At 38.6% G+C, this 14,305-nt stretch overlaps 1 protein-coding gene across 4 annotated transcripts; it reads right to left on the bottom strand.

The window, feature by feature from the left end:
- Window positions 1-282: 282 nt before the first annotated feature.
- Window positions 283-8,435, bottom strand: LOC141831525 (transcriptional corepressor LEUNIG-like). Of its 4 annotated transcripts, none has more exons than XM_074718897.1 (18): window positions 8,202-8,435; window positions 7,666-7,763; window positions 7,474-7,583; window positions 6,470-6,784; window positions 6,286-6,371; window positions 5,933-6,020; window positions 5,790-5,865; window positions 5,497-5,549; window positions 4,940-5,248; window positions 4,636-4,821; window positions 4,136-4,378; window positions 3,903-4,020; window positions 3,618-3,727; window positions 3,356-3,505; window positions 1,381-1,536; window positions 1,175-1,291; window positions 813-1,019; window positions 283-698 (listed from the first exon to the last, which is right to left on the bottom strand). In XM_074718897.1, the coding sequence occupies exons 1-18, from the start codon at window positions 8,231-8,233 to the stop codon at window positions 555-557; spliced, it is 2,598 nt and encodes an 865-aa protein (XP_074574998.1). In that variant the 5' UTR covers window positions 8,234-8,435; the 3' UTR covers window positions 283-554. The 4 variants fall into 4 exon arrangements, with proteins under 4 accessions (XP_074574998.1, XP_074575000.1, XP_074575001.1 ...); XM_074718899.1 differs by having other exon boundaries at window positions 5,497-5,546; XM_074718900.1 differs by having other exon boundaries at window positions 5,790-5,856.
- Between the last annotated feature and the right edge of the window lie 5,870 nt (window positions 8,436-14,305).

Here is a 14,305-nt window from a genome sequence, read left to right as displayed (position 1 = left end):
CTCTAGTTAGACGGGGACAAAGAGGGCAACCCTTACTACATCCCTCAACACGGCTCAACCATGCCAACCACCTACCATAGAAGACACAAAATCACTCATACACACCCAACCCCGACTTTTCACATGGATACAAGGCAACATCCAACTCGACTCGACTTATCCGACCACACTTCGTCTACGAGAAGACCCCTTCGGATCACCAACTCAAACCAACTTCTCGCCCAATCCGATCGAGAAAATGAGTTTGAACAGATCTTGCGAGCTCATACTTGTTTCCTTCAGTTTTCCCAAAATACCAAGAGGGGAAGGATTCAGCCCCTCCTTTCTTTCACTCTAATCGAATTCTTTGCGGTGTTACAAACCCTGGTATTTAGGTAGAACAAAGCATCAACCGATCACCAAAACATAACACATGGTTAGTACATAACCCTATTTAACTTAGATATAGATGTCGAGACGATACATGTCTCGCGCCACTACAAACTACAACCGAAAGCCTTCCCCATGCCGGTCGTGTTCCGATCGAATGCATTTTACCTGTGCTTCACAAAAGGCTACTTCCAGAGCTTAACAAACTTATCGTGGCTCGCGGACGCAATCACTCCAGTCGCATTTGAAGCCGCCAAAGCTGCAATCAAACCTTCATGAGCAGGAAGAGTCATGGTCTTGTTCTCCTTCATGTCCCAAACTTCTAGTGACTGCAAACCACCCGCGACTTACAGTTAGAACAAATTCAATTGCAGTTAGAGTCTAGCTGCAAACATCTTCGAAAGGGAAGCATAAAATACTGCAGTCGGAGAAATGAAACTTGCCTGGTAACAACCAATTACGAGCAGCGACGAATAGCTAGGGTGAAAAACACACGAATGGAACTTGCTTCCGTTGCAACTCAACTCGTGCACGCATTCCCCTTCGCTTCCCAAACCAAGAGACCAAACTCTGACGGAGTCCTCGCTGACAGAAGCGAGAAGTTCACCAGAAGAGTTCCAGCAGATGGAATCGACATGTTTTGTATGCCCCTGCAGTCGAACAGCAATGTCAATGAGCCACGATGATCGTTCAAGTTCAGATACATAAATAGATAAACCGAAATCCATATGATCGGGATCAGTAACGGAGAAGAAAACAACATGCATTTTTGTGAATCGATACGATTTCAGATACTGCAACCAACCTGCAGTGTCTGCCTACGACATTGTGTTTCAACATCTAGAATGCATATGGTGCTTTCTGCAGCAACAGCCAGGTACCTACCCTGACGAGGCTGAAACCTCATTTGAGTAGTTCCGCCCTGAACGCGAAGAAATCAATAGTTTTGTTGAAAATTAGAAGGATGTACATTTCCGAATCATAAAAGCCATGACACTGTTTCATTCGTACCTTAAAAACTCTGGCACAGTTACCATTGTTTATACTCCAGAAACGCATCTCACCATCACCATCACAAGAACAGATAAGATCCTCTTTACTTGGGTGAAAGTCCAGAGACATGACGGATGTGGAATGGCCAGTAAAAGTTCGAAGCGAATAGCCTGGCTGTCCATCAGAAATCATACAACAAATTGTTTGTTAGAATAGCAAATTCCAATGTTCGATGATGAAAAATCATAGAAGCAATGCAGCAGGCATCATTTTTCTGTTTGTGGCTTTCAAGTTTTTTCTGTTTGTAGTGTTTCTCAAGTTCCTGACTGGTCCAGCAACACTCCGGTACATTCACATAAATATCGATAATGGTGATATGTTCAAAGAAAGCGATACATGAAGACTTATACTTCTCAAATTGAAAATACAATTAGTTGTGGTATATCTCTGACTACTGGACAAATGAACTGAGATTTTGAGATCGTAACCCTCGAGATCTTTTGGATGGTAAAAATTAGAGAAGCCATGGTTTGTCAAGATAAATAATCTGATGGACCTCACTCTGCTTCATAAGAATAACTGCGCTTATAAATGCATAAGCCTATATATACCTGGAGAACTTACTATTTGATTAGTTTGTCAGTTAAGAGTGTGATAACCTAAATCTACTACCACAGTAAGAGAACCAGTTGAAGAACATATGTGGCATTCAAATTGTTAGTAACACTCGCCTTGTTATATGTTGTCGATTAAAGGCCCTGGCGAAAGCTACTCCTGGCATGCAGTTGAGCCCACTGTTCGACTTTTGCTTATTCTCAATAAACAATCTCTTCCTTTCATAGCTATAAAAAGCACATTCCACAGCCCATACATGAAATTTTATCTTATTTTATCGTTCCTGACCGAGTTCTTTAGTCTCCCTCTTTCTTAATTAATGTGCGTATTTGTCATGATCTCACATCATATAACTAGGGCATTTATTGGTCACTATGTTCATATAAATGGAAGTATGTTTCTTGAAAGGAAGAAAACGACAATATAAATGCATGCGACAATTCCAATGAAATTGAACCGTTTGTTTACAATCATTGTAAACAGAAACATTACAGTATTATGAGAAGTGATAAAGATATCACATCTGTGCAAAGTTACCAAAACAAAATCAGAATTATATCTAGGATGGTGATAAGAATATTTAAGATTAACTGATTATTAAAGACAGTCTTGCCCCGTGAACTGGCTGGCGCCCCAATCAAATATGTCAAACATGTTCAGTCTGAACTTGCATCATTTTAGCCTTGTCATGAAGAGAAACCAGTTTGTTTATGCCCAAATGCATCTCCAATTTGGATATATAAAAAAAAACTTAGAATAAACTCAAACACCTAAATATTCACTCATTTGTTGCCTAGTTTATGCTCACAATGGTCACTCTTAACTGGACCAGATGTACAGGTCAGTTGAGTGCCAAATAATATAGTCCAAACCAGAGTATAGCCAATTGCCAAGACATGCAAATCCCTGAGCAAAGAATAAGATAATGCATAGTATACACCTACACAGATGGCGATGGTAATTGGCACAACTTCATAGAGTAACCTATGTGCACTTCATCTCATGATCTCATCCTGATTATTTATAAGGGCAAGGAGGAAGTAGTATGATTCTTCCAAACCAATATAAAAAGTTCTGGAGATTCAGTTATTTGCAGATTGTGACACAGATCTAATTGGAAACCTAGAAGCAGTATTTTCTAGTGTTAGGTAACTCAAATATAAATTATTTGTAGGTAACTCAATATTGTTAGATGCCACATTCTTTGTATCTGCCAAGAGAAACATATGAACTCTCCTGCAAGTGATGAGGTAGAGAAGCTATATACGAGATGAGATGGATGCAAGGAAACAGTAGAATCAAGTAGCCATAAATATGTTGAAATGATTAGAAGCTTTTAAATGAGAAATGGAACGAAAGTTAATCGATAAATACTAACATTATCAGCATCCCACACTCTCACAGTCTTGTCAAATGACGATGTAGCTAGACGAGGCAAGCTTGAACTAAACCGAACATCAGTAATCAGCAGGGAGTGCTCCTCCAGTGTAGATTTGACCTTCAAAGTGTCAGCATGCCACAGAACTGCCTGCATGACAAAATCAATAACTAATCAGTATCCCGCAAGGTAGTTATTCAAAAAAGAAGGAAGCCAGATTATGAGTGACGATTAATTGGTATGCCATCATATTATATTTCACCTTTTTATCATGTCCTCCAGTTGCAAGGAGTTTTCCATCTGATGAAAAGTGGCAACAAACAACTTTATTTGTACTTGCTCTAGCAGCTACAATCTCAGTAAAGGAGAAACCTGAAAGGCCAATTACTGATATGAGATAGTACCTTAAAAACAGGAAAGTTTAGTCTTTAATTGCATCCAATGTTAGAAACAGGAAAAAGGAAGCAAGCAAAAAGGATAGGAAATTCTTCAAATGTTTCAAAACAGAGATAAAGACCAAGCAGGGGGGACGGGCAGGGGGTAGGACCTTTTGCAGAATCCATAGAGCGACCAACAACATCTCTTGGGTCGGTATCATCATGGGACAGAAAGGATTCCACATTATCATCCAAAGATGCATCTTCCACAAAGCGATCCATGTCAGCCTGCAAGTGAAAAATCATTATCCACAACTCATGAAAAGTACCAGTTAAGAAATACAAAAGTGCAAGTTCAAGGCATAGCTTTAGTTACTAAACAACAAACAGTCCTAATAATTACCAATTGGTTAGTGGGAGATGTCAAAGGACCAGTCCCATCACCAAACATCATCAGAGGCTTAGATGAACCACCATTATGTTGCAACTGTGCCATTGACATTACATCTCCTGGTGTATGAGTTGATGGTGTTGAGGGCGCAGAGCTTGGGGAAGGCCCGGCAGTATTTGCCGTTCCAGAGCTATTTGCAGGACCAGAGGATGAAACAGCCTGCTTCCGTTTTCGGCCACTTTGGTTGTTTGAAGTCTACAATTCATTAACAAATAGTTGCTAAAACTTATAGGAAAATAGGAGACAAAATGCTGATTTTGTTTCACTTTTCGCTGATTTGCTATGAAGGAAAAGAAAGCAACGTTTGCTAGTAACACAGGCTTTCATAGAGCTCAATAAAGGGATAAGATTTGTGCAACCAACCCCAAATAGTTGGGACAAATGCAACTTAATGATGATAATACAACAAAAACAGAAGTTCCATTTGATACCAAGATAAGGTAAAATAATACCTGATCAGCCCCTCTAAAGGAATTTGACATGCTTCCATCAACAGTCATACTAACTGCTGCAAGTTTCTCTTGAAGCAGATGGCTAGAATTTTGGGACTGTTGGCTTGAAAGGACATGTTGTTGAAGCTGCTGTTGCTGTTGCTGACTGCTGCTTTGTTGTTGTTGGGGCTGCAACTGAGCTATTTTCTATTACAAGCAAAGAAAAAATAGTTAGACAAAATGTGAGTACGCAGTATGACATCATATCATAGAATGAATGCCCAGTATGATGTCATATCATAGAATGAAAGGAAAAACTGCAAACCTTCATTAATAAATCTGAATCGGTGCGAGGCATTAGAGGACTTGGAGATTGCATGGGAGAACCCACATTGGGTATGACATCATTAAGAACATTTGACTGGCCATCCTTTCCTAGAACTATGTTCCTGCTGTTCAGAAGCACTCTTAGCCTTCTATTATCAATATCTGCAGCAGCTGATGAGTTCAGATTTGCCTGGAGAAGTAGCTGATGTTGATGTGGACTTAGAAATTGCAGTTGCTGAAGTGATTGAGGTGACTGCACAAACGACTTTTGCTGTTGTAGAAGTCCTGAACGGAGTTGATCAAGACCCTATAAGATGTCAAAGAAATAAGCACCATAAGATATTTTGCTTCCAGCAATACTTCCCAAGCCCAAATCAAAGTTCCTACAGAGAACAAAAGAATGAAAGAAATTCACGTTCATGGCAGGATACAGCATATTGAGCTACCAAAAGAATGTAACTGCAAGTAATCTCACGAACTAGAACATCTTTTTACAATAAAAAACCATGATAATTAGGATCTTCCAATTCAATTATTTCAAAAGTTAATACTTACTGTAAGTGGCCAGCCTTTCAGAGTCAGATTGTTACCAACCTGATTGGGTCCTGCTAACAAAGCACAAAGAGTTGGTCAGTCTGCTGAATAAAAGTTTAGTGAGTCTGCTCAAATGCTAGCATCATTAAGAGAAAAGCTAAACAAATAAGAAAACTGACTTCCACCACTAAATGTCTTGGCCCTTACCCATCCATAAGTAAGAGAATGATTTCTCCTTGGGTCAATAGCATCAGAAATAAGAACAGAAAGCAGCAGTACAATCCTAAGAAACTCAAACTTCTAACAGATGCTACCTGGAACTCCAATCAATGAAGCATCAGGACCAGCAGCTCTCGGATTCAAAATTGGATTAATTTCACTCTTTATTTCCTGTAAAGCATACAATCATAGAACAAACAATAGATAATTAAAACAGCAACATTTCAGTAAAACATACCTGCGATGATCCAGGAACTTGCTGATTCCTAGTCTGAACCTGCTGAAGAGGCCCTGATAAACCACCAGCTGACCCATGCAACACATGCCTGTATTTAAAGCATTGGATCAAGCACCTTAAGATCTATTAGAATACATAATGTCAGAAGAACAAGCATAATAACATACAGTTTAGTTCGAGAAACATGCCAAAACAGAATGAGTTGAATAACATATGTACAACAATAAGTCAATATTTGCAGGCCTTGGATTCTACTTTTGAGTTCATATGTTACATAGATATGCATGCTATCAAACTGTCACAAAAATGGAATGCTAGAGACAAATACTTTCAGCCATGTCAACCAAGCATACCCTGAAGGTTGTGCTGGAGCTGCAGCTGACTTCAGCATGGATGCATGGTTTGGATCCATGACCTGGCCCACATTATCACCAAATCTCTGAACGGAGAAGATGAGTGATCAATTGAATCGAATACTATATATGACAGAATAGACATGTATGTTAGGGTAAAATAGTGTTATGTCAATAGTAGTACTTTAACTGAAGCTTCATCTAAGGAATCTCGTTGCAGGGGCAACTTTAGCCGTTCCTCATACATTTTTGTGGCTAATGCATTAGCAGTTCCAGGATTCTGGCGCATCAAAGAATCTTGAGTAACAAGCCCACCAGCATTGCCATTTAAAAGCTGAGCTCCCTCTCTGCGCTGTGGTTGTTGTTGCTGCTGTTGCTGCTGTGCCTGCCTCTGTAACAACAGTTGCTGAATTTGCATATGTTGTTGCTGTTGCTGCTGCTGTTGAGATGGTTGCTGCTGTTGCTGCTGTTGCTGCTCTCTTGCTTTTAAAAGTTGAGTCTAGCATAAAATCCAACATCAGTGTTCAGACTGAAAAGGCATAAATAACTTATCCTAGGACCAGTGTATCACAAACAAATGCATTCATATGTCAATTTGTCAAATTTCAGAGACAGTAAATACTCCAAGCTGTAAAATCTTTCTCAAATCACTTTTTTTCTACATATTAGGTGTGTAAATTGAGTCCAAATAAACTTTTACTTTTGTTCCTGTTGCTCCTATCACTGAGATGCATTAGCCTTTGCTGCTGCTGCGCTGCTGCAAGGTCACAGAAGAACATGACTGGGATCTTCCAATCGAAGAGCAACAGCAACAATGGGCCCATGGTAAAAGTTAAACTATGCTAATAAATAGTGCAATCCAAGTATAATTATGCATGCCAAATTCCAGACACTGAAGACAGCCACATGCACCTTTCTTCTTTGTTTAGATAAAATCAAGGGCCAAGTTTTTCTGCAAGTAAAATGATGGTTGGAGAAAACTTATCATCAAAATTCTGTTGCAGAGCATCATAGGTTCTCAACCTTAAGGCTTTCTCTTTGCCAAAAAAATATAAAATTCATAATGTATTGCCATACATTATAGCTACTATGTGTGTTCCTAATTTGTGACTAGTGTAGGTAGTAACTCATTGGCATGAAGAGAGAGCTAACATCAAAAGTATAATGTTTTGCAACAGAGAAGCTCACCTCTATGTATGAGGCAGCAGCATCTGAGTGCTTTTCGTTTGTCCTAGCAATAAATATATCCCAAAAAACAGACCACCACTCGAATAGAAACCCACCAGGAGCATCAATAGCTGTGACAAAAGTCAAAGAGTTCAATTTCTTGGATAAGCTCGAGTCATATACAGAAACACCATAAAACGAATTGCAACCTACCCACTGGATCAGACGACACCTTGGCTTCGGCTTGAAAAGCCTTAGCAGTTGCCTGCAAGTTCCTCTTCACCAAATAATCATAAATGTACACATCCAACCTGGTCTCAACATCACAGTAAGTGACTCCAATATCAGCAAAGGTGCCATTTTTCACAGTGATAACTAAGGAAAAAGCTACGCAAACGCGCCCGTGCAACAAGAGCAACAAACTAAACGACTCACAACAAAAAAATAAACTCAAAAGGAACTAAAAGGAACAGAAAAGCAGTTACTCAAACTACAGGCAAAAGGAACGATCTAAAAAATCCACATTTTTGGAAGAAAAGTAACTAAACAAAGCCATAAAATCAACATAGAGAAGTTCAGATAGATAAAAACACTTTCTTTTTCTCGAAACACGACCGAAATAGAACAAGTTGCTCAAAACCCTAGCAAAGACCAGCCCAAAGGTAAGAACGCAAACAGCATCACCGCCTACAAACCCCTAAAATCCATCAAATCTCCGAGCACTACAGCCAAAACTACAGAAAGCTCACATCTTGTCGGCTTCCCAGTTGGTCTGCGACATGATTCCGCGACTCACCGAGTCAGCCCCTCTCGATCGCCAAAATCTCCGCCAGCGGCAAAAAATAGCCTACGAGGTCAGCCTCCGCCTCGGACGATATCCCTTCCGGTTAATGAATCCCCTGAGCTTCCTGCTTCCGGCCAAACCCTAGCGCCACCGGAAGGAAACAAAGGCCAAGCAAAGCAAAGCAAAGCAAAGAGATATAAAAATTGGAGCAACACAAAACATGGAGAATGTCTAAAAATAAGGAAACACAAAGAAAATCAAAAAGGGGCCCACCCTCTCTTTCAAAATTTATCAAAAGACCACTTCATTTATAATTTATTTCTAAAATACCCTTCTATACCTTTTTTTTAAAAGAATAATTCCATAGGTTCAAATTTTATCCTCTCCTTCTTATAAAAAATGATAATCCCAGTAGCCATCAGTTCGGTCCCACGGAAGTTTCCCACCGACCACCAGGGTAAATCGGGAAGCGCATACGACGGCCAATCCGGATGCCCAGCATCCTTTGATTGCGTTCCCCATTTGGAGGAAAATTCCTGTAAAAATGTCGTAGCTAGGGATCGAACCGCGGGTCCCTGAGTTACAACCCGGATGTCCTACCGTTGCACCATTGCCCCGGGGACTATCCTCTTCTTCTTATGCAAAAGTGTGAGGAGGTAAATTGAAAAATTATAATTGATTACGATATAGGAGGATATTACTCAACTTCGCTAAGATTCGAACTCTTGCCCTCTTATACTTTATTTTTTTTTTTGAAGAATTCCACATGTTCAAATTTCATCCTAACTAATCCGAAAGATGGATAATCTTTCTCTTTCTCTTTCTCTTTATTTGCCTACGGTGTTAGAATACAATCAAAGTTTCATATTAGAAATATATAGAAAAAATCTTAAGGTTATAAGATGAAAATATTTATATTGGTATGAGGTCTTTTTAATAAAATTCAAAAATAAAATCATAAGGACATGGACTCAAAGTGAATAATATCATACTGTTTTGGAGGTATATGTAGATTCCATCTGTCCTAATAGTGATATCAAAGTAAGTTTATGTGGTGCAATGTGAGAATCCTCACAAAGGAATGATTGAGAGCTCCTAGTAAGGGGTCAGTTGGGACCGTTTAGGGAATGAGTCCGTTGGAACCATTAAGGAGGGGATTGTTGTGATACAATCAAAATTCCACATTAAAAATACATAGAAAAAATCTTGGGATTATAAGATGGAGATATCTATATTAATATGAAGTCTTTTGGATAAAACTTAAAAATAAAACTATAAGGTGTGAGTTTAAAGTGAACAATATCATATCATTTTAAAAATATACGTGGATTCCATGGCACCTTAAAATGTAATCTAAATTACTAAGGAGGTGTTTGGTTTTAACTTGTATTTTTTCAACGGAAAGTTGGGGTTGAAAATATGTAAATGTATAGTTGGGGTTGAGAAAAGGTTGAGAAAATGTAAATGTAAATGGAGTGTTTGGTGAATATGAAGTTGAGTTGTATTTTGGATGTCCATTTACTTATTTACCCTTAATAAGAAAATTAAAAAAATTATTTCAATTTTAGTTAAAAAAAATGAAAAGCAGTACACAAACTGTAAGAATCAACAAAGGAACACGTACATGAACGATCGCAGCATTCGAAATCGCGACAAGAAAAACCTAGGGGTGTGATTTGGGGGCTGGTTTTCAGAGAATAAAAACCTCAAAAAAATCCTTATATATTTTTCACAAGGGCAAATGTGTAATTTGAACTTTCAGGTTGGCAAAAAGGACCTCCACAGGTCCTTTTTGCCAACCCTCAATTTCCGATTACCCCAACCCCATATGTACATTCACCATCTAAACCCAAACACCCATCATCTGTCCATTGCACAAATTCCAAAAACTCAACGGAATATTTACATCTGGAGAACCTTAAACCAAACATCCCCTAACTCCACTTCTATTTTAATTATCAAAATAACCCTTTAAAATTATAATTTTTTAAAATAATTTTAACCAAATTTATTTTAAAATAGAGTAATTTTTAACTTAAACCAAATAAAAATTACTCTTAACAAAATGTTAATCAAATGCAATTTTAACTAAAATTATTTCATTTATTTTAGAGCGATATTAATTAAAATTACACCGTTTAAAAGTAGCTTTAACTAAAGGTGCTCTAAAATAATAGAGTTTTAGCTTTACAAGTTTTAGGGAGAAGGGCTCTTTGGATAAGATATTTTTAATTTTTTTTGCCAAAATTAAATTGCTAAAATTCAAAATAGAAGGATATAAATATAATTTTTGTGGAAATTTATAATTTGAATGCTGACTCTTTGCTTTTTCTACAATTGTGTGATGCGTGTAACGCCTCACATCGGAAAAAAAAGAAGACATTTTTAAAAATATATATTTATTTAGTTTGAAATTGAACACAGTTATTCCTATATAAGAAATTGATATCATGCGCGTCTATTTGTATGCGTGTAATGTGGGACAGAAGGATCCTGAGTGCTCAAAATCCTTTCCATCCCAAAATAGGAAGAATAATATTATTTATTTTCTTTTTATACTTATGATTAAGTCATTTATATGTTTTATCTTTTAAAATTTAGAAGTTGGATTATAATATTAAATATAAAAAATTTTCAAAATTAAAAAAAGGTGCTGACAGAGTGTGTCGGATTGTTATCCCGCACACCATGTGAACAATTAATTTTTTTTCATTTTAATTTTTTTTACTTAATACTATAACTTAATAATTAAATCCTAAAAGATAAAATTTAAATGACTTAACTATAAATAAAATATATTACTATTCCTTGTGCTCCGAAAGTGATCTGGATGTCTAGATCCTTATGTCACTCATCGCGTGTACATAAATAGACGCACAAGATATATATATATATATATATATATATATATATAATTTCCCTCTTTTTATTTTGTAAGAAAAGATGGATTATTTATCTTTTTCTTCATCTATTATTTATTATGAAATAATAGATGGATGGATTAAGAATCCATTTGCGAATTAATTTATTAACATTTTTTATATGCTCAAAATTGGATGAAATGCCTTTCCTTCCTTCCCGTGCATCTCTTGTCATGTCCCTGCCCTCAACCACGTGAGTCGTCGATTGCCCTACGCAACCGACCCAACACGGCCGCTCACGCTCATCGTGGATTGTGGGCAGCCCTACACAACCCCTACGACGCCAACCACCACTCGATGCATTACATTTGGAAGTCATTGGCTACACGTCGACAACACCAGCAAGACGTCTCCCACTGCGAACTCCATCAGGCAGATGGAGCACCTCGTCGCTGATTGGGCCAACTTTGTTGTTGTCACTTGCATGACAACTCACGAGCGCGAGCAGCAGGTATGCCTGCATTTGCACCACCTGAAAGTGAAGACAAACTAACACTTTTGAGAATTTAAAGGGCATTTTGTGAAAAATATATAAATATAAAGGTTAACATGAAAAAAACACACTTAAAATACATTTAATAATTATAAAAAATAGGTGGATTATGAAAGGATATAATATATATATATATATATATATATATATATATATATATATATATATATATATATCTCATATAGAAATTTGATATACTGCGCGCCGTGATTACGCGACCCCGTCCGCGACTTCTCCCACCCACGCCCACTGCCGCCGCGATTTCATCGCCGTCCGGCCATCTCCGCCCGCCGGACCGGGCCCGATCGACGCGCCACTCGCCGGCGCGTCGACCGACATCGGTCCGGCGGTCGGAGATGGCCGGACGGTGGCGAATTTGACCGGAATCCGAGACCACAGTCACTGGCACCGATTCCGGCCAAATCGCGGTCGGAATCCGACCAAATTCCCGCCGGAGACTGGCCGAGGAAGGACCGTCCGGCGCCGGCGGTCCTTCCCCGGCCGGAATTTGGCCGGATTCCGATCGCGATTTGGCCGGAATCGGCGCCGGCGGTCCTTCCCCGGCCGGAATTTGTGGATTCCGATCGCGATTTGGCCGGAATCGGCGCCAGTGACTGTGGTCTCAGATTCCGGCCAAATTCGCCGCCGTCCGGCCATCTCCGGCCGCCGGACCGATGCCGATCGACGGCATCGGTCGACGCGCCGACGAGTGGCGCGTCGATCGGGTCCGGTCCGGCGGTCGGAGATGGCCGGACGGCGATGAAATCGCGGCGGCAGTGGGCGTGGGTGAGAGAGCGGCGGATTCTGGCCGAATTCGCGGCCATCCGGCCACCGGCGGTCGCCGTACCGACGCCAGTCGACGCGCCGGCGAGTGGCGCGTCGATCGGGCCCGGTCCGGCGGCCGGAGGTGGCCGGACGACGAAACGGGAGCGGCGGCAGTGGGCGTGGGTCGGGTGTCGCGCACGGGTCGCGGACGGGGATGTCGCGCAGTACATCACTTCTATATATATATATATATATATATAATTAATGGTGACATGTCATGATTAATTTCAAGTGGCCAAGAAAGCCAGTCTTTGAATAATGATTTATTTATTTATTTCTTTTTTTAAAATGATTATATGTGATATGGCAAGTTTTTCAAATGTCACCTCAACTTTTCCTTTTTTCTAAAACGGTACAATAACAATGACGACTAATACTATCAAGCGGAATTTTAGATCCACATATTTGTAATAATTTTTTAAAAATATTTTGTTCAAAATTTAATTTATTAAGTTTGGATTATAATATTTCAATAACTCCACCAACAGTTATTATAACATACTGTTTAGTTGATAAAAAATAATTTAAAAAACTTATGAGTTTTTTACATTTTTCTATTTTAATACTTAATAATTACATTTTCTATAAGAAATATTACTCGATTGTTATAGTATTTATTTATCTAAATAGTTTAATTAATATAAAATGATATTTTGTTGGTGCGTTAAATCAACTTGCTACCTTGTGATTTGTGTTTCTTTGGATGGTTTTCACTTTTCAGTATCCCCGTTTACTTGGGATGATAAATAGAAAATGGAAGAGAGAAAATGACATAAAACAATTTCCTGCCAAGTAAACAGATTGACGCGGTGGAGACTGCAGAGGCCACGTGGTTAGTCCAAGACTCGGTCAACAATAAAAAAAATCTATATTGAAATCTTTTTTTACAAAAAAAGTGGAATCCGCCATCTTAGCGGCCCCACACGGTCGGTCCCACAATCATTTGTGATGAGGTAAATCCAGAAACTGCAGTTGATCATGACATAGATTGAAATCCTGATTATATAAAGAGAGTGAATATTCACATAATCAATTTTATCGCTGTTTTAATTGAGACTACCTCGACATCGGATCTCTAGACCCAATCGATAGCCGATCCTCTTGATCTCTCAAAACTATTTAGTATATTGTGTAACTGATCTACTAGAACTTACCTACTTTGAGAGTTTATCAAAAATTTTATTAAGAACCCTCTATCATTATCTTAATGGTTTGAGTTTCCTCTAGCTTTTTTTCTTTTAGGATTTTCATATGGTTTTATATACACCATGAATCTGATATCAATTGTTAGAATCAATAGAATTAACATATTTCTATAATAATATAATTTTATTCACTTTGAGCTTAAGCCCTCTTAATTTTATTTTTGAACTATATTTAAAAAGTTTCATGTAAAAAAAGATATCTTCTATCTCATAAATTCATGATCTTATAGTTTGTGTAAATAAAAAAGATAAACTCATGATCTCACCTCACTGTGAGGTCGTGTCTGAGGTGTGACCTGATTGTGGGCATGATGAGGTTGCGTTCAACTACCAATAGATCGAGGTACGGAAAAAGGGAAAAGAAGCAAACCTACGGAGATATCGCGTGAGGAGATCACGTGAGCGTGAGGAGATCGAAGATTGGAGATCGGAGAGGATATAGAATTGAATTGTCGTTAAATTAACGATCGAATTAAATTCGGATGATTATTCCCATATTTACTTCATTAATTTCATTCCTAATTCTTAGATGGTTTGATTTCAATTGTATGGTCCCTCCAAGTCATCATCATTGCTAGCTCATCCTACAACAAGAATCATCGTGCATTGTTGTCTTCAATTTATG

Source organism: Curcuma longa, chromosome 7 (genome assembly GCF_044706935.1).
Source record: "Curcuma longa cultivar G26 ecotype Majalengka, Jawa Barat chromosome 7, ITB_CL_G26_1.1, whole genome shotgun sequence".
NCBI lineage: Eukaryota > Viridiplantae > Streptophyta > Magnoliopsida > Zingiberales > Zingiberaceae > Curcuma > Curcuma longa.
Note: the sequence above shows the minus strand (reverse complement) of the source record. Positions and strands in the feature narration are given on the sequence as shown.

Excerpts from the sequence above, each read along its gene's own strand:
- LOC141831525 (XM_074718897.1), bottom strand. The coding sequence starts at position 8,233 with ATGTCGCAGACCAACTGGGAAGCCGACAAGAT. Across the intron at positions 6,021-6,285 it reads GCTCCAGCACAACCTTCAGG|GCATGTGTTGCATGGGTCAG; the intron begins GTATGCTTGGTT and ends CTTTAAATACAG. Across the intron at positions 5,866-5,932 it reads AAGTTCCTGGATCATCGCAG|GAAATAAAGAGTGAAATTAA; the intron begins GTATGTTTTACT and ends TATGCTTTACAG.